At 35.7% G+C, this 18,784-nt stretch overlaps 1 protein-coding gene across 2 annotated transcripts in view; it reads left to right on the plus strand.

The window, feature by feature from the left end:
- GPM6A (glycoprotein M6A) overlaps positions 1–18,784 on the plus strand; it is a 329,909-nt gene that overhangs the window by 283,317 nt on the left and 27,808 nt on the right. For both annotated transcript variants that reach the window (XM_055333800.1, XM_055333799.1), the window contains exon 2: positions 1,377–1,569. In XM_055333800.1, the coding sequence (XP_055189775.1) occupies positions 1,377–1,569 (193 nt within the window). The remainder of the gene's footprint in view (positions 1–1,376; positions 1,570–18,784) is intronic.

Consider the following 18,784-nt stretch of genomic DNA (forward strand, 5'->3'; position numbering starts at 1 on the left):
TAGTAATGGTAGACCTGGCATTTATTGAGTGGTTACTCCATGGCATGCACTATTTCATGTGTTAACTCACAATTTAATTTAAATTCCAGTGTGGTTAACATACGGTGACATATTAGTTTTGGGGTGTACAATATAGTGATTAAACAATTCTGTACATTACTCGGTGCTCATCATGACAAGTGCACTGTTTCATCCCCATCACTACTTCACCCGTACCGAGTCCCCTCCCCTCTGGGAACCATCTGTTCTCTAGTGTAAAGAGTCTGGTTTTTGGTTTGTCTTTTTTTTTTCCCTTTGTTCATTTGTTATGTTTCTTAAATTCCACATATGAGTGAATTCGTATGCTATTTGTCTTTCTCTAACCAGCTTATTTCACTTAGCATAATACTCTCTAGCTCCATCCATGTTGCAAATGGCAAGATTTCATTCTTTTTATGGCTGAGTGACATTCTATTGTGTACATATACCACATCTTCTCTATCCATTTATGTATCGATGGGCACTTGGGCTGCTTCCATAATTTGGCTACTGTAGATAATGCTTCCATAAGCATGGGGGTACAGATATCTTTTCAAAGTAGTGTTTTCATATTCTTTGGGTAAATATCCAGTAGTACTATTACCTACTTAATTCTCCCAAGAATAATTTGAGGGGAATTCTTACTGTCACCCTTTTACAAATGATGGAATTAAAAGAATAAACTTGCCAAAAACCACACAGAGGTAGAGTGAGGATTTGCCTTCCTGGCCTCTCATTTTTCAGTATCTTTCACATCTTTTTTAATCACGCACCACAGCAAAAAGTAGATTCACATTTGAGTCACTACAAAGCATAAATTAATATCTGAACTCAAAAGCCTTTACTGTAATTTGCTTTACTACATGCAGCACACTTGGATATTGCCTATTCTATTCTCTTTCACTTCTGAAAACTGTTGAACAACGTTCACTAAATTGGGTTCACAATGAACAGATTTTGACCATTTTAAAAATACAGCTAAAGGGATTAAAGTAAAAACTTAAGCAGATGAAATTTGACAGCAATAAGGTCAATATAGAATGATATGCATGAACATAGTGAAGATTATTATGAGAAGTCTTGGATGGGAAGGAAGGGCTTCTTTTGGTTTGGGGGTAGAAGAAGAGGAAGCCTTCACTGGAATTAAATATTCTTTTATTTGTGGAGGGTGGGTTTCTAATCAAGAAACTTCATTTTCATACCCTCCAAGGCAGACCGGATGTGCGTGTTGACCTGATGTCATCTATAAATGCAAAGATACATTCCCGTATGCTGCCATTTTCCTAAGAGTTAGATGAAGAAAAAAAATATTGATTTCTAATGATTTCTAACTTTTTTTTTCTGTTGGTCTTCTGCAGGGTGTTTTGAGTGCTGTATTAAATGCCTGGGAGGCATTCCCTATGCTTCTCTGATTGCTACCATCCTGCTCTACGCTGGGGTTGCCCTTTTCTGTGGCTGCGGTCATGAAGCACTCTCTGGAACTGTCAACATTCTGCAAACCTACTTTGAGATGGCAAGAACTGCTGGAGATACACTTGACGTCTTTACCATGTAAGTCACTCTAGTATTGCTTCTTACTCTGAGAGTGTATGTTCACATTGCTGGGTGTTGAAAAAATAGGGGTCTAGAAGTAAGTGAAGCAGTGTTATAGATGAAGAAATAAATACCCTTAGGTTTTATACATGAGTCAAAAGAACATTGACCTTTACCATGAATACGGGACATATAGCAGAGGATCAGAAGCCAACTGAATCTGGACCTAATTTGCATTTTAATTTGACTGTCAAGTTTTATCAAAAATTCAGTTACCGTTAAATGGAATGCTTGCATATCCTTTGCTCTTCTAATTTGAGCAGAGGCTGTTCTAGTAGAACAGAGCAGGGAATAGAGAACAGGGCCAGGTATAAAAGTAGACTGTGCTGCTAGTTCTTGGAAAATCACCAAAACTCAATGGGTGTTTTCACCTTTTAAAAAATTTTAATCCAAATTGGGTATGATATCATCTTTCTTTCCCTGCCTCACAGAAGTGGTGTGGACTTCCTAAAAGTCTTTGTGGATGACTCTTCTGACTTCTGTTAATGAGAAATTTTAAGTAATATTGAGCAGCTTTTTGTAAACATGATTTATGTTTAAAATGTAATTTACTCATAAGGTTCAAACTCCTGAAATTTCTAAACTTTAATATTTTTTGAAAAGTAACTCAAACATAGTCTGGAAGTAAAAGAGTTTTCTGTTCAAATTTCAGTCCCTTATTGCTTACTGTCACAGTGAACAGATGTTTAGAATTGCATTTAGCTTCAAATAAATTCCCAATTCAGATTATTAATTTGATGATGCAATCCCCACAAAAAGAAAATAACTTATTTTTGCATTGTATTTGATAATCCCACCTGATAGTAGACTTTCTATCACATTAGCCACCATAGCATTTATTACCCTTACAACTTCTTGCATTTATTTAATGCTTCTTGGTACTATGCAGTTATAATTATTTCTTATTGCTTTATTTTGTCATTCTAATTAAATTCAAACCTTCTTAATTTATATATACTTTTCCTGGAGTAAGGTGGGTTTAGAGTTACAAATCTTCGTAGTTAATATGGCTGGTGAGAGTGACTTTGCTTTTTACTCTCACAACTCCATCAAAATGGTTAATGACATTTCTTATATACTCAGATCCAGTTCCTACTGAGGTGGTGTAATTACAACCTTGGACCCTAAGCTAAGGCAACATTTGGTCAGCCTGGACAACTTTCTCTGTAGAAGACAACTTTTCTCTGACTCCAATATTGCTAAATTTTTAAATAATCCATCACCTATAGACAGATTATTTTGAGCAAAATATTGCCCACAGATTATATTTGCTATAATTATTAAAAGTTGCTGATTTCTATGTAAATGAAAAGAGAAAAAAGGTACATGTTTCTAGTAAGTAGTTGAACAGGAATTTTCTACTTCTTTGCAGAGTTAAGGGCTTGTATCCTTGGACAGAGTGCATAAAATTTTTAGGAAAGAGAAATATTTATTTGAAATATTTATATTTATCTAAAATACACTGGCATTTAAATTTTGGGAATGATTGGCCATAAAATAAGAAATATGACAAAGTGGGTGTGGGAAACTGAGAACCTCTTCTGACAGTTATTAGGAGGAGAAAGGAGTTGATTTTCCACTCAGTTAAGAACTGAGATCGTTTAAAAACAGTCCTTAACTCTGAAGTATCAATTTAGAGCTTCTTCAATGTCACTGACTAATGGAAATGAATTAATGGAAAATTTTAAAAATCATAACCTAAAAAAGGCAAAGAAATTATATCACTTTCCCCGTATTTCCTGATGAACTTTTATTTTACAAATTAGTTTTGAAAAATTACCATTATCCATTAAATTAAATTCTTTAAGCCCTTAGCAGACAGTGTATCAATTTCTGTTACATTAGCTATATAGCATGAATTAATCCTTGAAAGTTTATAAATGGTATTTGTCAACTGGAATGTGATTGAACTATCTGAAAATGCTTTGGATTATTGCAGGTTAGTTTGCAGAGAGCCCTAAGAAAAAAGATATATTTTAATGTGATAAAACTGACATTTTCTTTTTAGTTTTATCTCAGCCCACACTGGACAAAATATGTTTTCACTGTGCATTATTTTAAGCTACCACAGATGTCCTTAAAATCTACAGATTCTCTATATTTAGGCTACATCCAAATTGCTAACTTTAGATATAGAATAGAAGTTTGTAAGAAATCATGAATCTAATAAATGACATTAGATGATTGTATACATCTATCAGAAGCCAATTGTCGAGATACTTATTTGGCATTTAGACAGCCGACTTTAATATGTCACAGAATTCTACTAGCGCTCTGAAGAAGTAGAGTGTGTGGGAGTTCAGAAGAGAAATCAGAGATCGTATGCTCAATTCAGTACTTTAACCTTTTCTCTGTCCCATTGGAAGTTAACTGTGAAATCAATAATGCATTTTTGGAATGGGAAGAGTACCATTTTGATTGGAATGAAAGCAACTGCTCAAATCATCTCTATTTTTATATTTCAAATAACTAAAATTCTTTGTACAAGGCCTTCTAAAGCTAACAAAGGAATTCAGACTCTTTCCCTGTCAGTAAATGGTTCATGAAAACAGAGGGAAGATATGTACCATAAACTGCTAGGCACCATTGGTGCCAATGATATGTCCAAAGGTTTGCATATAGGCTTAGAGCAGGTAGAGACTATTCTTTGGGGGAGATTATTTACAAGGATATCAGAGGAATAGATAAGGTGAAAGGAAACAGGGGGTGTTATATAAGGAAATATAGAATAGAGATGGCTGACAGATGTATTTGCTGGCAATACAACTTGCTTGGAAATAAGCTAAGGTAAGTTTGGAAAAGAATGTGTAAGAGAATGGAAAGAGAGCACCTGGTGGCCAATTTTAGTCCTGTATAGTCTGTTTTTTTTTCTCCACAGTTCACATGCTTGGTTCAACCAAATTAGGCACTCCTATTTCATTTACTTATAAAGGAAAAGAAGCCTGTTTACTGGATGTGTGAACTAAAAGATAAAACTGATTGCCTGAGCCTCCACTTCTTCTCCTGTTGTCGTCAGGGTCTGAGGATTATTTCATTCTTGATCTCAGCTTCTCTATCTCTGTCTCTTCACTGTCTTCTTTCTCTTAACCACATGCACATATCTCAACGTGGTCAACATATGCTAGTCTATGGGAAGAAACATGAAGGATAGGCACAGTGAAAGATGACCGTTTCATTTCACTAATCACCCACCTAGCATGAAAAACTGACTTCTCATAGATAAGTTTGCATATAAATAATAATATTATAAATGTATAAATACTATAAATAAATATAGGAATAATCTGCATTCTCATGCAACCTCTGTTTTGGACATAACATTCTCAATACCATCAGCCTTCACCGGTGGAAGGTGACCGAAGTGTAGTTCCTATGTCTTCAGTTGATCTCATCTATCAAATCATGCTGTCGTATTCCATTTGAGAAATGAAGGACCCCCCCCCCACCATAGAGAGAGCCTAGGGGGAATTTTTCAAAGATTTTTTGACCCACTGATATGTTTTTAAGTATCACACTCTCCCTCCTCATCAACTTGGTTTCTGAGAAACTTTTCATCCCTTTCAAGTCCATAGTCTTTTGTTGGCTCCAAAGTGTTGTGACAATGAGCGTGTGGCCTAGCTTCCCTTAGAGGATATTCTTACACTTCAACTACAACCTTTTTTTTTTAGTTTGGCATCTCCATTCAGGCCCCCACGCTGGCAACAGTTCACTGCCCTGCCACTTTCTGCTATATGATGAGGAGATCATTTTCTGACCTGTGAGTCAGACTTCCTCACACGAGAGCCCCATGGTAAGGTGTTGTTCTGTGTTCCATCAGTTTCATGTGGCTGAGTGAGCAAGAAGCAGGGTACACATTTCACCTCTGCAGAGCAGATCCATGGAAGACAATAAAATATGGAAACTCATTAGAAAAGTAGATCTCGAATAATCCAAACCACTAATTTTGCTAAGCGACTTGGCTTCTTGAGTAACTCTCTGGAGGACTGAGCAAGAGACAGTCTTATTCATCAATACATCCCCCTGTAACTTATTAGACAAGGGTTGTATTTGGGTTTTGATGAACTATAATGAGGGTCTAGTATCTGGTACCACTAATTTCCAGAGTGAATGTATTTTATTTTCAAAGTTTAATACTGTGACCTGAACTTAATGCATCAAAAACTGAGGTGACTAGGTAATGAATTCTTTGATATTTAATGCACACATAAAAGTTAATCTCTGTTTGCCTAAAACAAAAGCAGGCAGTAAGCTCAGATAAAATAGATATATTGGTTTTGCTCTCAACTTCCTGTGTATGTAAATCTCTAAGTCTACTTGTATTTCAAATGTTTATTTCTTGGAACTAAATGAAATAGAAAGCAGTCCTCAATAGCTTAATGGATGGGAATGAGAAGTGAAAAGAAAGCGGGAATTCACGGGAAGACAAAATCAGGTTTCACAAGCTGGCAGAAATCACAGCAGTATGCAGAGTGCCAGGGGCTTGACAGTCAAACCAGATTGCTGGATCTTCCACTTACAAGAATTTTGAAGATCAGACAAATTAGTATTGAAGCGAGATTACTGATTAGTCATGGAGATTCAAAAAGAATTTCAGTCCCATCTAGAACTTATGTTAGAAAACCATACTGACTTCCTAACTTCTGGTATAATAAACAGACAGCATCTCCTTACGCAGTATTTAGCCAGACTAGTAATTCTCACGTGAGTGTTAAAAAAACAAAACACCTCACTTATATAAAACAACAAGAACAATGAGACTGAGTATATAAACCATGAGGACTTTAGGTAGAGAGACAACCGAGCGTTGGATGAGAACACTGGTTCTGGGGTCTAGCTTCCCAGGCTTTGTTTCATGTGGTATCTACCCCTTTCTACTTATCTTACCTTGAACAAGCTTAACCTGTCAGCCTCAGTTCCTCATCAGTAAAAAGGACTTAACTAATGCTTCCAACTCCCTAAGTTAGGTGGATAATGAGTTGATATTTGAAAACAGTTATAACAGGGCTGCCACCTATTAAGACCACGCACCTGTTTATGAACATATTTCTGCTTCTGGCAGTGGTGGTGATGGTTTCGATTACAATGATAGCATCTTCCCTGAAGCTGGACCATGATTTTAATGCCCAGTATCATGCTTCCTAAATTGTGTTTGTCCCTGCGCACACCCTACTCACCGCAATACTCTTAGCCCTTATTACTTGACTAGAGTCGATGTTTCAGTCAAAGTAAACACCAAGAGGAGGTTTCAGACTCAATCAGAATTCAAAGATCTGATTTCTTTTCTCTTCTCTAACTTCCAGGGATACAGCAATTTTAGAAAAAAATATTTACAAATAAGAACAGGATGATTTCATTCAAATAGTATTTGAAAGGTTATCTGATAGAGGAAAACTTGCTTTGCTTTTTGTGATTCAGAGACAGATTTTGGTTGCATTCCAATTTATAGGGAAATAGTTTTTGACTCAGTGTAAAGAACTTTCCAAAAGTCAAGAGTTTTCTAAGGAGTCCTTGGTCTGCCTTGGAATATACTGATTTGCCTGTCAGTGAAGGCATTCAGATAAGACTGGTAATGAACTTCCAGTTCTGAGATGTTTACAACCTGTAATTCACTTGCTAAACCTTAGCCTTTATTCAAGAGCAGCCTAGTGTTTTTGCCTGTTTTGCAAATTGGGTTATCGTGAATACCAAGTATGGAAATATATTCAAGACACTGTATTTATTACATTTCTACGTTTTTGTTTTCAGATATGCAGATAACAGTTTTCAGGCTAATCTTTTGTTTGATTTGTCTTTTAATGAATTCACTCAGCGAAAAATAGTGGGTCATACTATGTACCAATTACTGTGCTAATCCTTAGTGATCCAGAGTAGAACAAGAGAGATTGATTTTCCTCAAACACTGACATGGGAAAAGATATGTTAGCAAAGTGCCATCCATATCAGACAAAACAGATAGGAATTTAAGAATGGTTGAGCTAGGGATCCCTGGGTGGCGCAGCAGTTTGGCGCCTGCCTTTGGCCCAGGGCGCGATCCTGGAGACCCAGGATCGAATCCCACATCGGGCTCCCGGTGCATGGAGCCTGCTTCTCCCTCTGCCTGTGTCTCTGCCTCTCACTCTCTCTCTGTGTGACTATCATAAATAAATAAAAATTAAAAAAAAAAAAAGAATGGTTGAGCTAATTTGTAGGATGTATCAGGTTAAGAAATAGAGGGAATGGAAAAGTGACAATAATTTATATTACAGGGCATGAGAATAGAAGAATATATCAAATGAACCAGAATAGAGAAAGTAAAAAGAGAATTAAGTATATATAAATAGTTATAAATATGTATACATAAGTAGTTATAAGTATATATAAAATTATGTCCCTATTCACATTTATACCAAAAGACTTTGAGACGAATTGAAAATTAAAATCTAAGAATAAACTAACTTATAGAAGCTAGAAGACAACTAGATAAAGATTTCATATATTACGGGGCAAGAAGTAACTAAGAAATAGATCACAAAGGAAAATATATATAGACTTGATATAATATAAATTAAATTTTACTCATTGAAGTATTATTTTAAAAAAATAAAATATACACGAAAGAGAGAAACATATTTACCACTTACATGACAAAGGGTCCTAATTTTAATAAAGACAGTTAATTAAAAAACAAAATGATTCATTTTGCTGTAGAAAAATTGGCAAAATATAAAAACATATTTCATTGATGAATACAAATGGTTAATAGCTTGTAAGTATATGTTCATCCACACTACTAAACTAAGAAAATTAATTAAAACGATACTACTGTTTTTACGATCAAAGTATCAGAAAAATTAAGTGATAATACTTGGTATTGGAAAACAGAGAATAAACCGTCTTACTTGTTATCAGTACATTTTTATTTTGGTTCAGACATGGTGGATACCACTTTGACAATAAATTCCTTACAAAGATTTATCTGAAATAGCCATTATTACCATGCTGATTGTAAGAATGATGCATCAGATTCTTACTGCTGCTGTAACAAATAACAACAAATTTAGTGGCTTAAAAAAAAACACAAATTTATTACTTGGGTTTGCTTTTTTTTTTTTCCTTTTCTTTTCTTTACAGTTCTGGATATCAGAAGTCTGAAATGAGTCTTACTGGGTTTATTGAAATAGGCTGAAATCAAGGTATTGGCAGAATTGTGCTCCATCTGGATGCTCTAGGGGAGAATCTGTATTTTTACTTCTTCCAGCTTCTAGAGGCCACCTGCATTCCTTGGCTCGTAGCCCCCTTCCATCTTCAAAGCCAACACCGTAGCAGCCTCGGATCTCTCTCTGAATCTGACTCTGACTCTTCTGCATCTTCCTTTCACTTATTAGGACTTACGATTATAATGTATAATATATATTATATCCTGTAAACACAGTATAAGCTTCAAATCTCAAATTATTAATTTAGTCACAGTTTCCAAGTTTCATTGACCAAGATAACATATTCACAGGTTCTGGAGATTAGATACAGACATCTTTGAGGTGACCATTATCCTTTCTGCCATTAAACAAAAGTAGCAGAGAATTGGTAAAATATATCGTGATACCTTCAAATGATAGAATGTCCCATAATCTTAGAAAATATGTTGATAAAATTATATGGCATTTAAAATATTCATAGTATATTGGCCAAAAATGAAGTTCATGAAGCAGTATATAATAATCATAACTTTGGGAATTAATTATAATTCCTATGGGGAAAAAACTGGAAGGATAAATAGTGAATAATCTGATATTCTGGATTTAATTTTATTTTTCTCTACAATAGATGTATATTGCTTTTAATTCATAAAATAGTTGTTTATAGAAACGTCAAATTTTAAAGTTCTTATTCAGAAAAGAGGATAAGTACTTTCAAGAATTCCTTAAGAAGTAGGATAATACAGATTGTTCTTTGGAAAGTGAAAGTAGTAAAACAAAGACTTCTTATGGAATATATTTCATCATATTATGGACATAATCAATGATGCCAAGATTAGAGGGGTCATTAGTGCATTTTGCTGACATATCATTAACAGAAAATTCATTTTTTTAGATGAGAAGAATTTAATTTCTTTTTTTTTTATAATTTTTTTAATTTATTTATGATAGTCACACACACAGAGAGAGAGAGGCAGGCAGAGACACAGGCAGAGGGAGAAGCAGGCTCCATGCACCGGGAGCCCGATGTGGGATTCGATCCCGGGTCCCCAGGATCGCGCCCTGGGCCAAAGGCAGGCGCCAAACCGCTGCGCCACCCAGGGATCCCCAAGAATTTAATTTCTAATGTCATATTTAAAGTTCTTTGTTAAGTTCATATATCGCATGTTGTGAAAGAGGAATTCAGCCAGTATGATAATGTCATATATATCATAATTTAAATATATTGATGATTTAAAATTTTTAAATGCATTTGGACGGTAACATTAGTAAATGTCCATCTTCAGGTTGTTTGAAAAAAACTTTATATAAGAATATTTGAATGTCTGGAAATCTCAGTTACTCGTGGCATAGCTCGTGGCAGGCTCAATAATGGCCCCAAAGATATCTAGAACTTCATCCTTGGAACCTGAGAATATTATTACTTTATGTGCAAAACAGAGTTGAAGTTGTGATTAAGTCTGTGATTAGGTCTGGAAATGGGACACTCCCTCACCTCAAGAGAGTAGGGTGATATATTCAAATTACTGGAAGAAGGAAACCATCAACCAAGAATATTGTCTCTGCCAAAATTATCCTTCAAAAATGAAGAAGAAATTTTTAAATGTCCCAGATACATAAAAGCTGAGAGATGTTACCACCATTAGACTTGTCATACAAGAAATGCTAAAGAGAGCCCCTCAAATTTGAGATGAAAGGATGTTAAATGGTGACAAAAAAGCCTATGAAAGTATAAAACTTATTGGTAAATGTATATTTATAGACAAATACAGAATGCTGTAATACTGTAATGTATGTAAATCATTTTTAATTCTGGCATAGAAGTTAAAAGACAAAGGTATAAAAAACCCTTTGAAAAATGAAAGTGTGTTAACAGATACATAAACATAATATTAAAAGGTGTACCTTGTGACATCAATAACATAAAGTATGTAAATTGGGAAAGTAATCTTAGAGTATTTATTTTCAATGCAGTTAAATTGTTAATCAACTTAAAATAGTTAAGTATGAGATGTTTTACGTAAGACCTATGATAACCTCAAAGAAAATACCTTCAGAAGGTATACAAAAGAAACTGAGAAAGGAATCAAAACATGCGCAAAAAATCTACAAACTAGAAAGGAAGACGAGAGGCAGAGACAAAAAAGCTACACAAGAGACAGAAAACCATTCAAGACGGCAATTAAGAAGTCCTTCCCTACCAATAATAACTTTAAAGACAAATGGATTAAACTCCCCAGTCAAAAGACATAGAGTGACTGAATGGATAATAAATAAGATCCAAATATACGTGGACTACAGGAGAATTGTTTTAGATTTGCAGACACGCATAGGTTAAAAGTAAAGCTTGAGAAAAGATATTCAATGCAAATGACAACCAAGAGAAAGGAGTGATGATGGCCATACTTTTATCAATCAAAATAGACTTTAAGTCAAAAACTGTCAAAAGAAACAAAGGAAGATATTATATAATGATAAGTGAGCCAATTCACCAGGAATATATATGCACGCAACATCAGAGCACCCAAATATATGAAGCAAATATTGATAGGCCTGAAGAGAGGAATAGATGGCATCACAATAGCAGTAGAGGAATTCAATATTCTACTTTCTCTACTGGATAGAACAACCAGACAGAAGAACAATGGAGGACTTGGAACAAACGGGCCTAATAGATTTATCTAGAACACTTTACCTGACAGTAGCCGAATACACATTCTTCTTGAGTGCTCATGGGACATCATCCAGGATCGATCCCATGTTAGATCATAAAACCAATTTTAACAAATTTAAGAGGCGTGAATTCATATCGGTATCATCTCATTTACAAAAGAATCAAGAAGAAGAAAATACATAGGAATGAATTTAACCAAGGTGGTAAAGTAATTTAAAGAAGCCACAAATAAATGTAATGACATCTCATGTTTGTAGATTGGAAGAAATAATATTGTTAAACTGTACATATTACCCAAAGTAGTAGATTGTATGCAATTCTTATCAAAATCCAAATGGAATTTGTTAAAGAAATAGATGAGACAATCCTAAAATTTATATGGAATCACAAAGGACCCCAGATAACCAAAACAATTTTGAGAAAGATGAATAAACCTGGAAGCTTCACACTTCCTGATTTCAAAACATAGTACAAAGCTGCAGTAATCAAAACAGTGTAGTAGTGACACAAGAGACAAATCAACTAATGGAACAGAGTAGAGAGTACAGAAGGAAAACCGTGTATATATAAGCAAAATGATTTTCAATATGGGTGCCAAAACACAATAGGGTAAGGATAGTCTCCTCAATAAATGGTGCTGGGAAAACTGGATATTCACTTGGACAACAATGAAGTTGGACCTTTATCTTACACTATCCACAAAAATCAATTCAAAGTGGATGAAAAAACTAAATGTAAGATGTAAAATTATAAAACTCCCAGAAGAAAATAGAGGGAAAAACTTCATAATATTGCCATTAGCAATGATTTCTTGGATGTCATTGCACCAAAGCACAAGCACAATAGCAAAAATAGACAAATAAATTTGAATACATCAAATGTAAAAGCTTCTGTGCAGCAAAGGAAATACTTAATAGGGTGAAAAGGCAACCTACAGAATGGGAGAAAGGATTTGCAAGCCATATATGCAATAAGAAGTTAATATTCAAACTATATAGGAACTCCTACAACTCAATAGCAAAAAAAAAAACAAAAAACAAAAAACCAAATAACTTGACTTAAAATGGGCAAAGGACTTAAATAGACATTTCTCCAAAGAAGACATACAATTAGCCAACAGGTATATGAAAAGATGCTCAACATCACTCATCATCTAGGAAATGTAAATCAAAAGCCGCAATGAGATATCACTTAACAACAGTCAGGATGACTGTTATATTAAAAACAAACTGAACAAAATATGATCCATCAATCCCACTTCCAGTTATTTATCCAAATGATTTGAAATCAAGATCTCAAAGAAAGATTTGCATTCCCATGTTAACTGCAGCATTATTCACAATAAACAACACGTGGACATTACCTATATATCCATCCACAGATGAATGGATAAAGAAAAGGAAGTTTAGACCCCCAATGGAATATCATTAAGCCACGAAAGAGAAGAGAATTCTGTTATGTGTGCTAACACGAATGAATTTTGAGGATGTTATACTAAGTGAAATAAACCAGTTGCAGAGAAGGACAAATATGGCATGATTCCACTTACATGAGGTACCTGAAGTGGTCAAACTCATAGAAACAGAAAGTTTCTGTTTCAACAGAAATGGTGTTGGCCAAGGACGGGGGAGAAGAAACATGAGGAGCTGCTGTTCACAAGGATTAGAGTTTCAGTTACACAAGATGAACAAGTTCTAGGTACCTGCTGTTCCTGTGCTTATAGTTATTACTGTGTTGTACACTTAAGAGAGTAGAGCTCATGTCATGTGTTTTTGCCTCCATAAAAACTAGTAAAACATGGATATTCTCCATCACAGCTTAAGATTTCAAAACAGCTTCTCAGGTAGTCTCTGAAATTGCTGATGTATTTTTTATTTTATTTTTATTTTTTACTGAAGTTGAATAGGATCTACATATACATCTAACTCTGAGCTGGAAAATCCACTCACCTCCTCCTCAATAATATGCTGGTTTTAAGTGCTTAGGAAGAAGCAGCCATTGCCCAACTTTGAGCAATGACATTTGAGAGAGATGATATGCACTAGCAACTTGTCTGCGTTACTGTCAAACTGTATTCTAATAGCCTGTAACATAGTGCATTAGACAATATCCACATTAGTTTAAAATAGTCCTTACAGTTACAGAAATACCAAAGAAGTAAAGAAATAGAGTGACTGTGTGAGTTTCTTGGGTCTGCTGTTGCAAACTTGGTGGCTGAAAACAACAGGGCCTTTTTGTCTCACAGTCGGGGAGGCCAGAAGTCTAAAGCCAAGGCTTCAGCAGAGCTGCACTCGCTCCTGAGACCCTAGGGAAGATTCTGTTCTTGCCTCTCCCAGGCTCACTTTGTGCAGGCGTTCCTTGATTTGAGGCCCCATCGCTCAAGTCTCTGCCTTCACTGTACCTTCTTCTTTTCTGAGGGTCTCCCTCAAAACTCCCTGTGCCCATCTCTCATAAAGATACCGGTGACTCTGTAGGGCGCACCCGAGTATTCCAGGATAAGCTTCTCCTCTCAAGATCTTTAACCTATCACCATGTTCACCATAGAAGGTAAAATTCATACTTTGCCATATAAGGTAATATTTAGAGGTTTCAGGGATTAGGAAGTGAATATATTTGGAAGGAAGCATTTTTTTTAAACCTACCACAGTCACCGCTGTTCTTTTTTGCTCTTGAAACAATTGCTACCTCTAAAAGCTTTTTCTAATTATGAAAATGTTAAAAAAAAAAGAAAAGAAAATGTTAGAAACATCTAGTGATACATGAACACAGTAAATAAGACTATATAGTTCTTTTTGGAGGCCTTTAAAAAAATTGCATAGCACTTTATTCATTTTAGGTTTTATTTAAATTTCAGTTAGTTAACATGCAGTGTAACGTTAATTTTGGGTGTACATATAGGGATTCAACACTTCTATACTTGGTGCTCATCATGATAAAGGTACTCTTAATCCCCCTCAAAGGTGGTCTTTTTCAAAAAATATTTTATTTATTTATTTATTCATGAGGGACACAGAGAGGCAGAGACATAGGCAGAGGGAGAAGGAGGCTCCCTTGGGGAGCCCGATGCGGGACTCCCTTTTAAGGCAGACACTCAACCACTGAGTCATCCAGGTGCCCCTAAAGGTGGTCTTTTTTTTTAAGAGTTTTAAATTTATTTATTCATGAGAGACACACACAGAGATAGAGAGGCAGAGACACAGGCAGAGGGAGAAGCAGGCTCCATGCAGGGAACCTGACGTGGGACTCAATCCCAGGTCTCTAGGATCAAGCCCTGGGCCGAAGGTGGTGCTAAACCTCTGAGCCACCTCGGCTGCCCTAAAGGTGGTCTTTTTAATAAATGATGTTAGGACAACTAGAAAACCTTTACTTTGTTCTTTTTTCTCCTTTTTATTGATTTGACTTTTGAACTTTTTAACTTTATAAATAATATGTGAATACCTGGAGTTTTATCCAAGCAAGTCCCTGACATCATATCATGTCACCCCAAAATACTCCAATATGTGTCTGCAGGAGAGGATTTGTAGAAATTAGTATACAAATAATGCTATGATAACACTGGACAAAATTAACAATACCATACCACTTCACTCTTTGATATTGTAACTATTATGAACCTATAAAATAGAGATGCTCCTAACCTCCCCAGCCCTCAGAGAAGCATCCATGTCTCCGAGTTTTCAAGTGTTATAGACAGCCATTTTGAAAAAGGTGAAATTAGATCTAACTCTTGCACTACCCAAAGAATAAACACCAAATTGATCAGAAGTCTAAGTGTAATGAAATAGAATGATACACATGCTAGAAGAAAACATGAGTGAATACCTCTATATCCTCTATAGCCTCTATAATGGCTTCTTACTATAACTAAAATTTCAGTATAAAAAAAAGAGAAGACAGATAACTTTGACAACATTGAATATTTTGGTTTTTTAAGTTGCGTCGCAAAAATGCCATAAGTCAAATCAAAAAGCAGATGGCAAGCTAGGAGAAAGTATTAACAACATGTGTTATAGGAAAAACCCAAATATCCCTAATATGCAAAAGTCTTTTTAAGATTGAAGTGAAAATAGGACTGACTACAAGTCTTATAGATAAGTGAGCAAAAGACAGGACAGTTCACAAAAAGATAAATGTTGCCCATGATTATATAAAAGGATGTTGCATTTCACTCTAAGATAAATACAGCAAAACTATGATACCGGTTATCACCCATCAGTTAGCAATAATTCAAAAGCTTGACGGTATACACTTCTGTTGAGACTGTAGAGAAAAAGAGTCTCATACATCGCTGTTTGGGATGCAGAAATGGTACAACCCTTATGGAGAGGCATTTGGCAGTTTCTAACAAAGCTACATGCCTTCGCTTTCAACTCCATCCTCCTACCCTAAGGATACATTATCAATTCTTTTAATACATTCATGCAAGATTATTCATTGAAGGATTATTTGTAATTGCAAAATATTGGTAACTGTCTAAATATGCAAGCATAGAATTTTGGGTAAATAAATAATACATGTATACACTAGGACTACCTTGCAGCTGTTGAAAAGAATGAAGATCTCTGTGAACTGATATGGAGTGATTTTAGAGAATGTTATTGATTGATAAAAGTAAAGTGCAAAAGAGCGTCTGTATATGCTACCTTCTAAATGAAAGGAAGACAGGAATATGTATACACACATACACACACGCTTGCCTTTATATAAAAACAACACGAGAAGGGTAACATGAAAACAAGAAACAGATTGGAAGGGTTAGGGAAGGTCATGACACTTCTCTGGGAGTATCTTTTTATATAGATTTGATTCCTGGAAGCACGTTAATGTTCTCTACGTTTAGAAACGAAGTTAAGTCAATATGGATGAGATGGGGAACCTAAAACTAAAACAAACCGAAACAAATAGACCCCCACTGCGTTTCAAATGAATGCCATGAGCACAATGAAGAGAAGAAGAAAAAATTCACTAATCCAAGTAATTTAGAAACAGAGATTTGACTATACACTCCTAGTCTTAGGTGGAGGGGGAGGGGAGTTGCAAACTCCCTGAATTCTTTTTAAGTAGGTTTGATTTTTTTTGTAATACTTAAGATGAAATACTTGTGAAATAATTTTTAGATTTATTATGAATCGAATAAAAGAATGTATGTTATTCTTGGGAAATAAGATTCTCACTGAGGAGGAAGGTCATACAAATATAGACTGGGGGAAGGCAATAAAAAAATCCTGTGGATTGGACTTGGAAATATCTATAGAATTGATTATATTTGGAAATACTACTGTGAACTTAAGATTTCTAAAATATGTGCATGTTTGATATGCAGACACATGTGCGTGTGTACATGTATATGCATATATATGTAGATACGTGAATGAACATGTTTGTGCAATTGTATATGTGAATGTGTGTGTATAAATGCATGTACTTCCTATCTTGGTACACTGAAAAGACCAATAGGCAAAGACACCACAGCAGCAATGAGCATCTACATCTTATTCTCCAAGACTACTGCTCATAAGAACCAGGGTTTGGCAAAGAGATGCCTAATTAAAGGAGATTTGGTCCTCTTGCCATGTGAGAAAGTAGGGAATACTTTACAAAAAATGATGGACATGTGTCACAAGGATACAGGAGCCAGCATTGGGAATGCCCACTGACCACCTGTAGATCAATTTGAGCACCAAAATAATTATAGTAGTGGCTTACAAACTTTCAGAGAAAAAAGCAGACATCATTAGTCCATATCATTAATAGACAACTAAATAAAAAAAATAAATAACAAGGGGGAGAAGAGAGGGTTCTTGCCTACATCAGGATATCTAGTGCCAAATGGTAAATGTCAATGAGTATTACGGTGAGGAAATTAGCATTGTGGGGGCACCTCGGGGGCTCAGTCGGTTAAGCGTCTGCCATCAGCCCAGGTCATGATCCCAGGGTCCTGGGATCCAGCCCCACGTTGGGCTCCCTGTTCAGCAGGAAGTCTGCTTCTCTGTCTGCCTCTACCTGCTGCCCGTACCCCCCACCCCAGCTTGTGCTCTCCCTCTCTTTGTCAAATAAATAAATAAAAGAAAAGAAAAGAAGAAAAAATGAGCATTGTGTTAATACAATAGGAAGATGGGATTAGTCAAGATCCATCAATGACTGCTAACATGGACTGGAAGTTGTAATGAAGAACAGGATGTTTGCACGGTCCTTAAGTGTCTCTTCACAAATCACTTATTAGCTACAAGGGAAACAATAGCAATTGCACAATACAGAAATTCAACATCATCTTGACTAGATGATTCAAATCAGCATCACTACCGAGAGGCAGATGAACCTTTATTGTATTCCAGCCATGAATGAATCATCTGAATCTAATCATGAGGAAAGACCAAACTCATAATGAAAAGCATTCTATCTAATAAGAAGGAAGTAGGATTTACTCCCCAACTGTGTCAATTTCATAAAGACCAAGAGGCTGTGGAAGTGTTCCTGTTTAAAAGAAAGTAAACAGATGTGGCAAATAAATTCAGGACTTAGCCCTAGACTGGATCCCATATGGGGAGGTAAGATGCCATAAAGTGCATCCTTAGGTCAGTCCGATGGGTAAAGCTGGAATACAATAATAGATTGAACGCAAGTATTAGATCAATGTTAGATTTCCTGAAGTCAGTAACTATACTGTGGAGGACTTCTCTATGTTCAGATGTAATTACCCAGAGACAGAGAGAACGCAAGAAAACAATAAAGTAAATAGGTAAAATATTATGAAATAGGAAAAAGATGCATAGGTTTTCTTCATACTATTCATTTTCTGCAACTTCTTTCATAAATTTGAAATTATTTCTTTTTTTTTTTTTAAAGATTTGTTTTTTATTTTTATTTATGATAGTCAGAGAGAGAGAGAGAGAGAGAGAGAGGCAGAGACACAGGGAGAGGGAGAAGCAGGCTCCATGCACCGGGAGCCCGACGTGGGATTCGATCCTGGGTCTCCAGGATCGCGCCCTGGGCCAAAGGCAGGCGCTAAACCGCTGCGCCACCCAGGGATCCCGAAATTATTTCTAAATAAACATAAAATACATCATTTTAATGGAGGAGCCCATTGAACCAAATTCTTCAAAGTCCCATCTAGAAGTTGAAATCCTCAGATTCTTTAATGTGCATGATGAACTTACAAATTTATGTCATCTGCCTCATTGCCTTTGACAAGTAAAACTGCAATATTTAGATTTTTCAGACAGTGAAAATCACTCACTAAACAATTGCCCTGGTACAATGAATGTTAGCAGGCTCTTCTTGCTTTTATTTATATGCAACAAATTCCCTTATGACATGACATGTA

This window comes from Nyctereutes procyonoides, unplaced genomic scaffold (genome assembly GCF_905146905.1).
Source record: "Nyctereutes procyonoides isolate TBG_1078 unplaced genomic scaffold, NYPRO_anot_genome, whole genome shotgun sequence".
NCBI lineage: Eukaryota > Metazoa > Chordata > Mammalia > Carnivora > Canidae > Nyctereutes > Nyctereutes procyonoides.